General features: G+C 44.9%; 1 protein-coding gene across 4 annotated transcripts in view; it reads right to left on the bottom strand.

Moving 5' to 3' along the window:
- The window catches only part of MMS19 (MMS19 homolog, cytosolic iron-sulfur assembly component), a gene marked incomplete at its 5' end in the record, with an annotated part of 34,202 nt that overhangs the window by 5,863 nt on the left and 12,339 nt on the right, over positions 1-16,000 (bottom strand). Inside the window, 17 exons of one of the 4 annotated variants that reach the window (XM_084246050.1) lie at positions 244-399; positions 1,245-1,394; positions 1,494-1,594; positions 2,261-2,342; positions 2,504-2,629; positions 2,883-2,961; positions 3,194-3,348; positions 3,584-3,722; positions 4,272-4,349; positions 4,726-4,800; positions 5,218-5,304; positions 12,378-12,439; positions 12,533-12,661; positions 12,989-13,058; positions 13,456-13,530; positions 13,917-14,002; positions 14,709-14,809. In XM_084246050.1, the coding sequence (XP_084102176.1) occupies positions 244-399; positions 1,245-1,394; positions 1,494-1,594; positions 2,261-2,342; positions 2,504-2,629; positions 2,883-2,961; positions 3,194-3,348; positions 3,584-3,722; positions 4,272-4,349; positions 4,726-4,800; positions 5,218-5,304; positions 12,378-12,439; positions 12,533-12,661; positions 12,989-13,058; positions 13,456-13,530; positions 13,917-14,002; positions 14,709-14,809 (1,751 nt within the window). The remainder of the gene's footprint in view (positions 1-243; positions 400-1,244; positions 1,395-1,493; positions 1,595-2,260; positions 2,343-2,503; positions 2,630-2,882; positions 2,962-3,193; positions 3,349-3,583; positions 3,723-4,271; positions 4,350-4,725; positions 4,801-5,217; positions 5,305-12,377; positions 12,440-12,532; positions 12,662-12,988; positions 13,059-13,455; positions 13,531-13,916; positions 14,003-14,708; positions 14,810-16,000) is intronic. The other 3 variants (XM_084246051.1, XM_084246052.1, XM_084246053.1) reach the window with 3 other exon arrangements.

Raw genomic sequence — 16,000 nt, 5'->3', positions numbered from 1 at the left:
TGGCAATGAAAAGGAAGGAAGAAAGATGTGAGTGCTTTTGAGCATTGCTAACCCTAGTAGATTTAGGTCAGGTTGGCACCTTTTGCTTGAAGTGAAATCTCATTCTTGGGGACAACAGATTTTCCATATAAGCCTCTGCAGGTACAAAATGCAACACCAGTGATACCCCAAGGGAGACAGTGCTGTTTAACTAATGGAAGCCAAAGTGCCAGAGGAGGACTAGGAGGTGAGATGGGGAGTCACCTGGCATGGAAGCCTGTACAGCCAAGGCCAGCAGGAAAGGTATAGCTGTCTGATGGAAGTACCAGCAGCTCTCAGGGTCCTGCTGGCATTTTTCTGCCACCTGCTGGAGGCTCTGACAGATGACAATAACTTCAGCTGGTCCTGCAACCATATTGCCTGTGTGGTGAGAAAGTGTTCTCTGTCAGGTTTTCTGAATAGCGCTTCCAGGCATTTTGGCTACAGCAGAGGCCAAGAACAAGCAAAGACGAGTGACTGAAGAGATCAAGAGTATCTTATTACAGAGTCAAGTCATTTCATTCTCTCGGTTGCTTTTTTCATCTATTCAAATTTTGAGCCAGGTTTTGCAACAAAAGCATCGCATGCATTTTCTCATTTTTCTTCTCAACCCTAGAAGCATCATTCCCATTTTATAAAGATGTGAAGACTCAATGAAACTAGCTTTCATTGTAGGGTTTTCCCAGGTTACTTCTACTATGTAACAACTTCTGAATTCACCACAAGGACCCTACAGTGCAAAGCAGGGAGCTTAGATGTTAGGGCCCTTGGTGAACATGCAGAGATTTGCAGTAGCAACTGCTGCTGTCATGCAGGCCTTGGAACAGTGCTTCTCAAACTTGAGGGTGGGTATGAGTTACCTGAAATCCTATTAAAATACAGATTCTGTTCAGTGATGCCTGAAAGATTCTGCACTTTTAATCAGCTCCCAGGTAAGTCTGTGATGCTGACTGGGACTTGGGACTGTATTTTGAGTAGCACAGCATTAGAGTGGTGCTGTTTGATTCTGACTCCATGTTAAAACCACTCAGGCTCTGTAGCCCAAATCCACCCTGCCTCAGGATTGATACAGCTGCACTGAGTGAGGCCCAAGCATCAGTATTTTACAAGTTGCCATGGGACTCATATGTAGCCATTGTTGGAACCACTGCCTCAGAGGCAGCAACTCTGAAGCCAACTGTGGGATCCATTCAGCCCAGCTCTGTGATGGCTATGCTGGTAATTACCTTTGTTCATCTGGCAGAGATGCTGTAGCAGCAGAGGGAGCGTCTCTTTGACAATGCTGGGATGTGTTGATATAGCCGACAGGGCTTGCAGACAACACAGATGCCGGGAGCTTCTGGTGGGCCTATCCCCTCTAGCCAAATCCGACTCTTCTGAAAACAACCCAGGGGACAAAGTTTTACTGTGTGATGGTGAGCACGAGGCACAAGCCGCTCTGGAAAGGGGTGGACCATAGACGCTGAGACACATACCTATGCGTAATTCCTCAGTAAGCTTGGGCACTAGGTGGCTGCTGAAGGCCACAGGGTAGAGAGTGGCCAGTGTTCCCGATGCTTCCAGTGCTGCCACCCTGCTGAGGACACAGGGCAGATGAGCATTAGCTGAGCCTACTATTCTCTTGCCTAGGCCTACCATTAAGCCTGGGATTAGACACAGGACAGTGGGCTTCTGAGGCTACTTTGTGAAGTGTGGGTTCAAGTTACCTATACCACTAAATTGGACAGGGCTCCTGAATGCCCAAGAAGAGAGAGAGAGCAGCCCCATACTCCAAACAGTTAGCAACCAGAGGCAAGCACAGTGCCCGCCTTCCCTAGGGAGAGCCAACAGTCAGAGCAGAGAGCCCTGATCCTTGCTGCTGCTGACAAAGAGGCAGGAATAGCTTGCTCTGTCTTGCTGCTGTAGATTCTCACCAATTTTGTTTTTTTTTGACTTTTTTTTTTAATAGAGGCATGTTTTACTTATTTATTTGTTTGTTTGTTTTTTCATGCACTGGGTACAGTCAGAAGCATGGGAGGGTGAGAGAATTCACCAGAGCCAGAGCGGGGAGCAGAGCAGGCAGAATGACCGAAGTACCCTGCTGAGGGGAGCAGCGGGCGGCAGGAGAGGTCTGTGCGCCATGTGGGACCCTCCTCTGGTGGCCCGGGAGCAGCTGGGAATCGAACCAGCGCCGCAGAGGCCGCGGGCAGCTTCGCAACCCAGCGCTCAACCGCTGCGCCACCGGGGAGGCCCCGATTCTCACCAATTCTGGGAATCCTCCTCCAGGAAGCTGAGTCTGTATAGGTGACCCACTGCTGACTCCAGGTCCCCAGAAGACAGGAGGTCTGTGTTAGAGGGAACATGAGTCTCACCTTCTTTCCTTTCTGGCCACCACAGCCCTTCAATTCCAACCATCCAGTGTTGCAGTGAGAGCCAGGGCTGCTCTCCATGTAAGAGAGAAGATGACAAGACAGGGCCCAATCCCCCCTTTTCTTTTCTTGGGTACCTGGCTGGGCACCCAACACCATGAGTGTACGGATGCCAACAAGCTGAAGCTGTGTGCTGGGGTCTGTCAGTGCTGTGAAGACCAGCGAGCACAGCTGGTCCTTGAAGCCGCGCAGAGGCCTTTCATCTAGGGAGAGACAGAGCTCAGGTTAGAGGGAAATCCTGTCTTACACAGCTCCGACTCATCTGGATACGAAGACCACTTGGGCAGCACACAGGAGAAAAAAGCATACGGGTCTTATCTGTTAAGAGTTCTCTGTGCTCCAACCTCAGAGCAGGGCCCTGCTCTAGACTTCTCCGTAGCCCTCGTTGCTTGTGCGCTTTACAGAGCTGTAGTGCTCAGCAGGCCCTAGGACACCACACCTGGACGGTGACCTTACCCTTGTCTTCAGAGCTCCATTTCTGCTGCAGCTTCAAGAAACCCAGGATCATTTCAAGGATTGTCCGCCGCTGGTTGCTCTGTAATGTTTTAAGGACCTCAGATTCAAGGAATATTTTAAAGGATTCCAATACTACTACTCTGGAGTGGGAGAATTATCCTTTTATGTGTCAGAAAAAAGAGTGAACAGGGGAACCAGCAGCAGCTCATGGAGCAAAGTCCAAGCTTTTATGTGGCCCAAGCACAATGCTTAGTCTGCCCTCTGTCAGCACACAGGCCCCACCACTGCCTCCAAAGGCTCCGCTCCCTTACCTGACTGTGCTTGTAGAACTGTTCCAGCAGCAAAGGCAGTACGTTGCTGGTGATTTGGTCACAGGCCCGGGCAGATGCACCTGCAGCTGCCTGCAACAGTTTGGCACTAGGCCACACCAATTTCATGTCCGGTTCACACAGATGGTGCCTGCAGTCTAGAGAGGCAGCACATCACAGACCTGGGAAGTAGGCCGAATGGGGCCTGATTCTTCCCCTGCAGTTCTTAGAAAGGGGACACTGACACCTGGGGCAGTTCACTAGCAGCTCCCATTCACTTGTTTTCAATTCAAAGCAGGGCTTCAGTCCCAAGTTTGTTCTAAAGCCACTGGCTCTTAAGGAATTTCTCCCTGTTGTGCTCACTCCCCTTTCTGGCTGTCATGACCCCATTACCCTGTTGAATGTTGCTGAGGAAGGAGTCAAGGAGGTCCTCAGCATCAGCCCTCAGCACAGAGCGAGACAAACACGCAGTCAGGGAGCGGAGGGCCGCCAGGCCCTCTGCCTCCACCCGCTCACTTGCCGTCTGGAACACCTGTCAGGGAGGGATCCCATGGCTACTGAGGTGAGCCTGCACCCGGTGAGACCCCACCCACTACTGCCTATTTCCTTGGGAGGGGCGTGTGTGTGTGTGTGAGAGAGAGAGCAGTGGAAATTGAGCCCTCAAGGGAATTTCTTCTCAACTAGCATATTCTCAGAAGTCCTTAGTTGCACTAGGATTAATACACATACATTTTGGGAAACAGAATGCCAACTTTGAAGAGTGGCTATTAGGATCTCCTATCATGAGTCACTTCCTCTATCCCTCTACTCAGTCTGGTGCCACGGGCACCATGACCTAGGCTTCTTAGCAAGGAAGAACAGGAAGCAGACATATACAAAGGTGATCAAATGCCATCACCAAGCAGCTGAATCTCTCACAGGGACTACTTCCCTTGCCATTCAACTAGAAGGAATGGCAAGGAACCTCCCCTTGCTTGCTGAATAGCCAGGTACAGCAAAAACAGGAAAAGGAGAGTGTATTTTTTCCCCTCATGCCTGCTAACTGGGTTAACAGTAGTCAGTTTATCTAAGTGACACTCACCTCTCTGCGGATGGAAGTCCAAAGGCTGGGCAGGAAGTCCTTCAGTTCCTTCTGTCCATACACAGCACAGCAAGCGTTCTGCCAAGTAAGCACAAGTATCAGCTAGCTGCACTCCCCGGCTTCCTGGGATATGCAGGCAGCTCAGCACAGTGGCACCTGAAGGAGCCTGGCTTTCAGCAGAAAAACCAGAAGGACTTCCTAATAGTTCTACCTGGGCAAAGAAAATAGGAGCTCACCCGGACTGATGGAAAGTGAGCATGAGGGGAACCTGGTCAGTCTTTCCCCATTTTTCACAACATGCAGCTAGGGCTTTAGGTCAACACATAGGCCCAGATCCTGGTCATCACTCTTTTGAGGACTACTTAATTCTCTGGCTCTTCAAAAATCTGTAATTGCTTAGCATCCCTAAATTATCTACAGGCAGCTGGACCCTGGAAAGAGAAAAATCACTCACCAGAGTCTGCAGAGAATCCAACTTGGCACCTAGAATCTCAGAGTCCACTTTCTCAATCAGCAGGGGCAACAGGAACTGTGGGAGTGAAAAAGAACCGAAGTTTGAGATGGGAAGTGTGGCCACACAAGGCCAACCATGTCCTCGGGTAGGTGCTACATCAGGGAGCTATGCTTGAGTCAGGAGTTGAGGCTAAACCAACCTTCCTGCCAAACTGGGGCCAGACCCCCAGTTACCTGAAAAATGGGCTACTTGGCAGTTACAGGATTTCAAAAGATAGCACCAGATAGGGAGTGGATTACCGTCTTGAAAGGAGATGGTAACATTTTCTACTTTGAAGATCTGAAGATACTTGGCACACAAGTCTGAAGACATCTGCAGAATGTCATCCCTAAAATATACACTGGAGCTTCCTATCCCCCCATGCTTTTACAGTTCTTTCTTCAGAGCCTTTTATGGGCCAAGGCTAGTTATCCTAACCTTGGCTAGACTCACCTCAGCAAATCGTGGTGTAGAAGCCAGCACAGCTCGAAGACTCAGGATGAGATCTTCTCTCTGGATACCGTGGGGATCATTAGGTGGCTGGAAAAAGGAGAAAGGTCATGGATTTATACAAAATTTTGGACGACCACTGGACACAGGCTTGACCTGGTGACCCCCCAGGTCATAGTTACAAGCAATCTGGCAGAATAGTATGATGTAAGGTTCTGGCAGGAAGACATGCTTGCTCTTATGTGTTTCTTGGAAATATTTTGTTTTTTTTGGGCATTCATTTTTGTATCTGATCTATCACCTCACCACTCAGAGGCAAGCACCCTTAACTTTGGTGCATTACTTTCTCCTCCGTAAGTTATAACTATGAGTTAGCAGACACAGTCTCCCTTTAAAATACACATACTTTTAATAAATGTGACCCTTTTTGTACACATAGTTTGTAATTAATTTTTCGCTTAATACATTCAGAATTAAAAAAAAAAAGATTTATTTATTTATGCATATAAGAGCTAGGGTACACGCCAGAGAGGCGGGGTGGGGGTGTGTGTGTGAGAGAGGATCCACCAGCGACAGAGTGGGGAACAGAACAGGCAGATTGACTGAAATATCCTGCTGAGGGGAGCAGTCTGCCTGGCCATGTGGGTTGCTCCCTGGCCGGCCAGGGATCAAACTCGTGCTGCAGAGGCTGAGATTGCTTCATAGTGTGGTGCTTAACCCCTTGTGCCACAAGGGAGGCCCATTCGGAAATTTTCTATGGTATTAAGTTATTCCTTCATAACAGTTTTAGTGGCTGATACTATTTCACTGTGTGGTTGAGTCACAATTTATTTAAATAAACCCCTTTTAATGGGCATTTCTATTTTTTCACACTCATAAAAAGCTGTAATTCTGGCAATATAAAAAGCATCAAGATGGCAGATTGAAAACATGCATAGATTTTCCTTGTCCTCTTTAGAAATCCCTCCAAAAATACAGTAAGGGGATTTTCTTTTCCTTTTTTTTTTTAAATAAAAAAAGCATAAAGTTAAAGGTTGAGGAGAACAAAATAAAATGTTAGCAACAAATTTTAGAAGCTGAAAAGCAGATGGATAAGAAGAAAATGACTTAGCAGAGCTAAGACAAGAGAGTCTTCAGAGGATTGGGGAAAGCTGACTAACTACCAATATACACTACAAAATCCTAAAAAAACCTTGCAACTGACAGTACCAAGTATATCAGGAACTGGGGTGAGAGAAGAGAACTGACCCCTGAGATTGCCTCCTTACTTCTTCTTAACTACAACAGCATCTGGAGATTTAATTTTCTGGAGAGGGTAAGACGAAGTCTCTAGTCTTGGAGATGTACTGTGATTTAGCACCTGGTACTACACCAAAGAGTGTAAGTCATGTAATGGTGAGTGTTGAGATTTTTCCAGCCCCTACTATCTGAGAAAAGTCTATAACTGAAAACAGAGATCAAAATAAATTGAAAAGGATGGGAAAAAAAAGGGGGGCCTCCCTGGTGGCGCAAGGGGTTAAGCACCGCGCTATGAAGCAATCTGCAGCCTCTGCAGCACGAGTTCAATCCCCTGGCTGGCCAGGGAGCAACCCACATGGTGCAACAGACCTCTCCTGACTCGCCCGCTGCTCCCCTCAGTAGTGTATTTCAGTCAGTCTGCCTGTTCTGCTCCCCACTCCGTCTCTGGTGAATCCTCTCACCCCCTGCATCTCTGGCCTGTACCCCAGCTCTTGTATGCATAAATAAATAAATCTTTAAAATAAAAAAAGATGAAAACAAAACAAAACAAAGCTTGCAGGAAACAAGAATCTCATGTGGGGAAAAGAAATATTAAAAATTAGGGCCTCCCTTGGTGGCGCAGCGGTTGAGCGCTGGGCTAAGAAGCTGCCGGCAGCCTCTGCAGCGCCGGTTCGATCCCCGGCCGCCGGAGAGGGTCCCACATGGAGTGACAGACCTCTCCTGTTGCGGCTGCTCCTCTCAGCAGTGTATTTCGTCAGTCTGCCTGTTCTGTTCCCGGCTCTGGCTCTGGTGAATTCTCTCACCCTCCAGCACTTCTGCCTGTACCCAGTGCTTGTATAAATAAATAAATCTTTAAAAAAAAAAGAAATATTAAAAATTAGTATCAATGTTTTCAAAAAGAGATTAAGGAAGTAATCCATCCATGAATTAAACAAGAACAGAATGCTATTTAAAAAAAGAAAAACATTCAGAGATCATCATCAATGACAACGAAAGGCCCCTGGAAATCCAAAGAATGAATGCAGAAATGAAAAAAAAAAAAAAATCAACAGAAGGGGTTACTGGGAGAATGTGCTTATCCCAGTCATTTCTGCTCTCAGATCACTCATCATCACTGTGGAATATGTTTCCCCTGGTGCCCACAATGGCTTGGGTGCAGCTAACGGGAGGCACTTGTAGAACAATGCCAGGCAGAGGGAAGGGAAAAACTAGGGATTTCTCTCCAGCCTTCCAATTCAGCTGCACCAGCACAGCAGCATGGCCTCCATGGTGCCAGTTCCCGATGACAGGGCCACTGTGGTCTTTGTCAAAAATTCTCAGCCCAGTACTGGGGTCTAGTAGCATCAACTCTTCCCTTTGTCCTTCCAGTCAAGGGTGGTGATGACTTCCTGGTTTAATCTCTGGGTTGCTTCACTATTCCCCATGTGACTTCTTAATTTTCCCATTACTAGTATTAATAATTAAATTATTATTATTATTATTTAAGATTTATTTATTTATTTATACAAGCACTGGGTATAGTCAGAAGTACGGGAGGGTGAGAGAATTCACCAGAGCCAGAGCGGGGAACAGAACAGGCAGACTGACGAAATACACTGCTGAGGGGAGCAGCAGGCACAGCAAGAGAGGTCTGTCGTGCCATGTGGGACCCTCGCTGGTGGCTGGGGATTGAACTGGCACTGCAGAGGCTGTGGGCAGCTTCGCAGCCTAGCAGTCAACCGCTGTGCCACTAGGGGAGGCCTTTTTTTTTTTTGAAGATTTATTTATTTATACAAGAACTGGGGTACAGGCCAGAGGTGCGGGAGGGTGAGAGGATTCACCAGAGACAGAGCAGGGAGCAGAACAGGCAGACGGACCAAAAGCACTGCTGAGGGGGGCAGCGGGTGAGACAGGAGAGGTCTGCCACGCCCTGTGGGTATCACCCTGGTGGTTGGGATTGAATCTGTGCTGCAGAGGCTGTGGACAGCTTCACAGTGATGCACTCAACCCACTGCACCACCGGGAAGGCCCCTAGATTATTTATTTTCATTACCAATGTGATTTCTATTTTCGTGGCTGAACTTTGACTAGCCGAAAAGATAAAGGTAGAAATAAATGAAAATATGAAAGAAAAGATTCAAAGATCCAACAAAATATTAATAGGAGTTCCAAAAACAAGGAACAAAGGAAAACAGAGGGGAAGAAATTAATCATCAATGAAAGAATGCAAGAAAATTTTCCAGGACTGAACAACACAAGTTTCCAGATAGATAGGTCCTACCAAATATCTAATGTGATGCATGAAACAAACCTTTACTAAGGCATATTATTGTGAAATTTCAATATATTGGTGGCAAAATCATACTTAAAAGCTTCCAGAAAGGAGGGAGAAAAGGTGAACACAAAAGTTTCAACTCAGAAGAAACTGAGACTTCTCTCTACAACTGAAAACTAGAGGTAAATATAGCAATGCCTTCAAAATCTTGGTGGAAAAGTATTTCTTCCATTCTGAATTTTATACCCATACTGTCAAACAGTGGGAGGAAAGAATGAAGACATTTTAGATTTACAAAATCCTAAACTTTTTTTTTTTTTATTTGTATTTATACAAGCACTGGGCACAGTCAGAAGCGCGGGAGGGTGAGAGAACTCACCAGAGCCAGAGCGGGGAGCAGAGCAGGCAGAAAGACCGAGCACACTGCTGAGGGGAGCAGCGGGCGGCAGGAAAGGTCCGCGCGCCATGTGGGACCCTCCTCCTCGTGGGACCCTCCTCCGGTGGCCAGGGAGCAGCCGGGGATCGAACCGGCGCCGCAGAGGCTGCAGGCAGCCTCGCAACCCAGCGCTCAACCACTGCGCCACCGGGAAGGCCCACAAAATCCTAAACTTTTTATTCTTTTATACACTCAGACAGTTACTAAAGATGTGTAACACCAAAGCAAGGGAATAAATAACAAAATGAGAAATAACATGGGCACAGGGAATAAGAGATCTCATCCAAGGATAAAGGAACACCTAGGATGATGGTGAAGGAAGATTTAATATCTACTCTGCATTAGGAGAAGGAAACAACCAATTGAGTTTATGTGACTCACAAGCTAAGAATAGTGTATACATTTTAAACTAGTTGGAAAAAAGTCAAAAGAAGAAGAACATCCTATGACATGGGAAAATTACATGACATTTAAATTTCCATGTCCATAAATAAGGTTTTATTGCAAATAGTTGCAGTACTGTATTTCAGTGTCTATGGCCATTTTTGTGCTAGAATCATGGAGTTAAGGAGTCACAACAGAGACCATATGGCTGCAAAAACTGTAACAGTCACTTTCTGGCCCTTCACTGCAAGTCTGCTAATTAGCCCTTGCTCTAGAGCAAGCACACAGGCATGATGAGAGTCAAAGAAACTATCACTTATACTGATATGATTTACTACTGTGGGTAAAACTAATAAGATCATAAATAATAGTTCTAACAAATAGTTGGGGTTTATTTATTTATGATTTAAAAAAAAATTTATTTATGCATACAAGAACTGGGGTACAGGCCAGAGGTGTGTGTGTGTGGGGGTGGTGGTGAGAGAATTCACCAGAGACAGAGTGGGGCACAGAACAGGCAGACCGACGGAAGCACACTGTTGAGGGGAGCAGTGGGGTGAGTCAGGAGAGGTCTGTTGTGCCATGTGGGTTGCTCCCTGGCTGGCCGGGAATCTAACTCATGCTGCAGTAGCTGCAGATAGCTTCATAGGTTGCGTCTTAACCCTTGCCCCACCAAGGAGGCCCAGTTGTTCTGTTTTTAAAGATTTATTTTATTTATGCATCCAAGAACTGGGGTGGAGGCCAGAGGTAAGAGGGCTGGGGATGAGAGGATTTACCAAAGACAGCGTGGGGAGCAGAACAGGTAGATTGACTGAAAAACACTGCTGAGGGGAGCAGCGGGCAAGACAGGAGGGGTCTGCTGCACCATGTGGGTTAGCTCCCAGGTCGGGGATTGAACTCGTGCTGCAGTGGCTGCTGACAGCTTCAGAGTGATAAGACTTAACCCACTGCGCCACCAGGGAGGCCCCCTAACAAATAGCTAAAGACAAGTGTCGGTTTTAATTAGCACATTGACAAGAGCTTTTAGCTTCTTGTAGGCTGCAGCGCAGAACACTACAAAAAAGAGCTGCTCAAAAAGAGAAGTTCTCCTGTCTTTATTTGTAAATTTGCTATGCCTAAAATTTGTCAGAGAAAACATAAGCAGCTGGGAACAGGGTTATCTCTAAGGGGAAAATGGGTGGTGACAGTTAAAGAGGCTTAATTCTCTATCTTTAAATGCTGAATTATGCTATTGTATTACCTTTAAAAATAACTGGATGAGAGCCTCCCTGGTGGCACAAGGGGTTCAGACGCAACCTATGAAGCTGTCCGCAGCCACTGAAGCACAGGTTCGATCCCCAGCCAGGGAGCAACCCACATGGCTCAGCAGACCTCTCCTGGCTCGCCCGCTGCTCCCCTCGGCAGTGTACTTTGGTCAATCTGCCTGTTCTATTCCCTACTCTGTCTCTGGTGAATCCTCTCGCCCCCCACACCTCTGGCCTATACCCCAGCTTTTGTATGCATAAATAAATAAATCTTTAAAAAAAATAAAACATAAAAATAACTGGATGAAACACTCTTCCCCATCTCTAAATCATAAATGCATATGTTCCAGTAAATTCTACTTTTAGGAATTTATCCTACTGTTATACCTATAAGTATGTGAAATGATACATATATAGGGCATGTATATTGCAACATTGTTTATAACAGCATAAGATTAGCAACCTTTATCCCATAGTGAAATTAGGTATTTCCAAGTAAAGTAATATTACGCAGTCTTAAAGAATAAAGAACTCACTGTTAAGTGAAAAAGGCAAAGTACAGGAAAAGTATATATATAAGCTACATTTGGGTAGATGAAGTGGGTTTATATATGGATGAAAAAGCTTGGTCTGTGAAGATACAGATGTGAATGATAAAATATGTTAACTATGGAGAAGGAAATTTGATGGTAGGTAGGTTTTTCACTTTTTGCAGCTTTGGGATTTTGAATTGTGTTCTCTTCAAAACAAACACAAAATAAAACAAAACCATAAAAGAGAAATCAAAGATGTAAGCTTGCTTGAGTTAGAAACAGTGATTACGAAAGAGAACATCAGGGAGAGAGAGAGGTGGTCTTAAGCAACATGATGTTAACTATAATAAAGTGGCAAGAAATTTCCAATTTGGGAATAGACAAATATGGCTTGTAACTTTAAAGGCAGAGTCAATCAATACTCAGTGTTGTCTAGTGTGTTGTGATAAATCACTTCTCCCAAACCATTAATTCCTGGAGTGCACATACCCATGCACACCCATACAGTGATGAGAACCTGAATATTTGGAAATGGAAGGGAAATCAAGATGTAGAGTGAAAGGAAGGTCTAAGGGGGCCAGAGCAAATACCTCTTATACATATTATGCTCAATTTGTGTGCCTTTGTTTTGTCAGTTTGCTTCTATGGCCTGAGATGCCCCCTGGCATTCCAGAATCATATTCTAGCATCCCTCAGAAAGCAAATGAAATCCTATTTTATCTATAAAGTCAGTCACTATTGTAGCTGCCTATTGTAGCTTACACTAAACTCTTATCTTCTCTGAACAACTAGAATATCACTGTTCACTTTGGCCCATAATGTCATATTATTACTTAAATGCTTCAACCTTCAAGAGCAGTGACCATGTTTTATAATTCTGTAAACCTCTCAGCATTAAGTACATTGTTAGGGAGTTTAAAGTACATCCTGAACGTCCCAATTTACTAAAATGTTAAGTTCACGAGGGCAGAGATTGTCTGTTTTGTTCTCTGCTAAAGCCTGAGTGCCTAGAACTCAGCCAGGCACATATAGGTACTCAATGAGTATCTGAATGAATGACTGGTACTACTTACAGGGGTAAAGTCAATAGGGAAGTAACAGGATGTCACTTCAAACAACTCCTCCACAAAGGGTCCTATGGCAACAGAGAAAGAATGAGGTTGACTCATAAGCTATTGATATATTACAACAAGCCCCAACCAATTAATTCGTGGCTACAAGGACGTACCCAGACTATAATCCCTGGAGATGAGGTCATGGACGATGCGGAAAGCCACCAAAAGGTTACGGGGATCCTTTTCCCCATCCATCACCTGGATGAAGCCAAAGGTAAAGTCAGCTCCTAGGCCCTTCAGCTCTGGGGAGAAGAAAACAAGGTCATTACTGTCTCCCAGACAGCAAGCTTTCCAAAGCTGACCCTTTTGTTTTCCTATTCTAAGAGCATACTGAATTGAGAAGAGATGTGCAACAATACATCACAGAGGTAAGAAACAAAAACATCGTTCACCTCCTCCGACCCCATGCACCCCTGCTTCCTTGCTTCTCTGGGGACTGAGTGGAAACCCATTTCCCTTCCTTATCCTCTGCCACGGAAATTGTTCTGCTATACAACCCCCAGGCTAAACTATGCCCTGGCAGCAGGATAGAGGGAAGGATGAGCAATTTCCCAGCAAGCATCTCATACCTTCTTCCCGGGTTCGCATGAAATTGGTGATAGTACTGTAGACAGTGTGCCGATCTGCCTGGGACAGGGACTTGAGGTGGGAGACAGAAAATAAGTAAAGTAAGTGCTCAGCTGGCATAACTACTTCTTGCTTTACAACTCTCTAAGTAGACAGTGCTCTTTATAAGAGTATAAGATCAACCCAAGAATACAGAAAAAGGATATGGCTAGGAGCCCAGCAGTACGACAGTGGAAACAGTAACCAAAACCTGTCTGCTGTATGCTGACTATCCTTAGGTGTCAAAGGACATAGGTTAGAAACATGCCTCCTTCTCCTTAAACAGAAGGACTAGCATGTAAACACGGCCAAAGACCTGAAAGAGTTCAGAAATTAAAAGGCAGTATTTTTTGTTGTTGTTACCTAATTCTAGCTATGTCTAGATAACTATGTAGGGAGATAGTGCACACCAAGGTAACTTATCACTCACCTGTACATGGACCTCCTGGAAGATGGCTTTAAGCACAGAGACAGCTAACCCTGTGGGCAAGGCCACACATAGGCTCTTGGGGAGAAAGAGAAGATAGGTGAGCACCAGGGGAATTCTAGCATAGCCTCTAAGACACAACTCTAAAACAGCCCTAATTAGCTATGGTGGGACCCACAACAGCCTGGTTCAGGAAGAAGTGCTAACAGTGAGAAATGTGGCCCCTGTTCTCAAGCTGATTAGTTCCCTGCAGCTCCTTCCATTTCGCTCTAATTCCAGTACCCCAAAAGATATTTTTACTCCCTAGAGTAAAAACAGAAGGGGAGCTGGCTGACACTAGCTGAGTCCCATACTCAGGTATCTGTTCCTCAGCACAAGCCTCACCCCCAACGGGCAGGGAAAGAATGAACTGCATAAGTGCTCCCATGAACACAGTGTATAATGAATAAAAGGGGAGAACTCACAAGTGCCCTCAAACCCTGCAGGGCAGGCGGGATCACAAGATGATGGTCCTTCAGCCGGTTCTCATAGAATAGGATCAGGTGTACCACTGCACAAACAGAAACTTAGCCATTAGTTATATACGCAGAGGGCCCACCAACATCTGTTCCGCTTGGGTGTCACTGCAAATTCTCTCCTTCACCCAGGGATATCGGGAAAATAGGTGCACATCTATTACCCATTTTCACATGGGTCCATAGTCAAATCCATTTTCAACCCCAGAACTGACCTTATACAGAAGAGGTGTTGGCAAACTTTTTCTTAAAGGGTAAGACAGGAAATATTTTGGGCTTGTAGGACATAAATCTCAGTCACAACTATTCAATATTGCTTAATTCTACCACTGTAACTCAAAAGTAGCATAAATAAAAGGGCATGGTTATATGCTAAGAAAACTATTTATATAGGTGATAGTTCCCATAACCCTACTACGGAAAGAAAATAAGTTGGCTTTTCTCCTTAGGCTTTAAAAGTGCTGTGATATTTCATGACTTTTCTTCTCTATGAAACACTACTTTTTCCATTTCACAGAGCAGTGAAGATACATTGTGGGAAAAAAGGTCTAAGGCTGCATTTGAATCCATGTGTCTTTTGTCTCAATTCTTATCATTTCTGCCATATGCCAGTGAGGAACGAAGACTTGAATAAGTAGTTCACAGATACCTTATGCCCTCCCTTATAACATTAGCTTGAATAGACAAGAAAGGCCTTGGTTCTGTAACTCAGGAAGACATTCCTACTAATGATGCCAGTACCTTCTTTCTCCAGGAGCAAGGAATGACATTGGAGTAGCACCTGTGACAAAAGCTGGATTCCCCGTGCCCGAGTTCGGGGTTCTGGATTCTCTAGAGAGGACCTGGAGAAAGCAGGATAGAGAGAGTGTGATATTATCCAGATCAAACTTTGGAAGGAATAAATATTTTGCAATTAGTCACATTCACCCCCTGGGCATGGAAGTCAAGCCCTGTTAAGGGTGAAATGCCAGGATGATATTCTGAAAGTACTTAGAATTACAGATATCAGCAAGGCCAAAGATCAAAGAGCTGATCGTCATATTGCTCTGGCATCCTTAGCTGGGGCACATGGGGCACTACAGCCAATAGAAGTGTCCGTTGCCAGGCACTCACAGGGCACTAGGTATCCTTTCCCCCCAGTGTGACTGTGACATTCCTCTGAAACAAAGCTTAGCAGCTGCTGTCCACAAGGCCCAAGATATGATTGGCAGTTGCAGCTTCTACCAAAATAGGAAAGTAAATATAAAGAAAAATGTTAACAGCAATCACCAAGGTCTTAGGAAAAGAACAACTTTATAATTGGAAGTTTTTAAAGTAAGATGGCCAGAATAAAGGTTTTAACTAGGATTATTGATGTGGGAGGAGCTGGACTACAACGAGGAGGTGACTTATTTTTAAAATAGCTCCATAGAGATTAGATTTAAATATACTACAAGGAATCTAACAAAGTAAAAGTAGAAAGATTTCTGAAGGGGAACTAGCCAGGACATGTGAGTGAAACCTCAGAGAGAAGGGTATCCATAACCAAATATACGCTCAGTCTTGACAGGCTCCCTGGGATAGGCAAATGTAGAAAAATCTCTGTTCAGAAGTAGATAACTGCATTTAAAAATGGACCAAAGCATACAAATGCCTGTAGCAGCATTTTTCAGAAAAGTCAAAGTGTGGAAACAACCAAGATGTCTATTAACTGATTATGAGGATCCACTGGCTGATGGTTAAACAAAATATGGTATATCCATTCAATGGAAATTATTCAACAAGAAATGAAGTGCTGAAACATGCTACACAAGGATGAACCTTGAAAATATCAAGTTAAGTGAAAGAAACCAATTATGCAGGTCATATGTTACATGAGTCCATTTACATGAAACGTCCAGAAAAGGCAAATTTATAGAGGCAGAAAGCAGAATTGGTTGCAATTCCCCATTAGGAGATAATGGGGAATGACTGCTAATGGGCATGGGGTTTCTCTTTGGGGTAATGGAAATATTCTAAAATTGATTGTGCTAAGGGTTGCACAAATCTGTGAA

The sequence above is a fragment of the Talpa europaea genome (genome assembly GCF_964194135.1).
Source record: "Talpa europaea genome assembly, chromosome: 10".
Lineage (NCBI taxonomy): Eukaryota > Metazoa > Chordata > Mammalia > Eulipotyphla > Talpidae > Talpa > Talpa europaea.
Note: the sequence above shows the minus strand (reverse complement) of the source record. Positions and strands in the feature narration are given on the sequence as shown.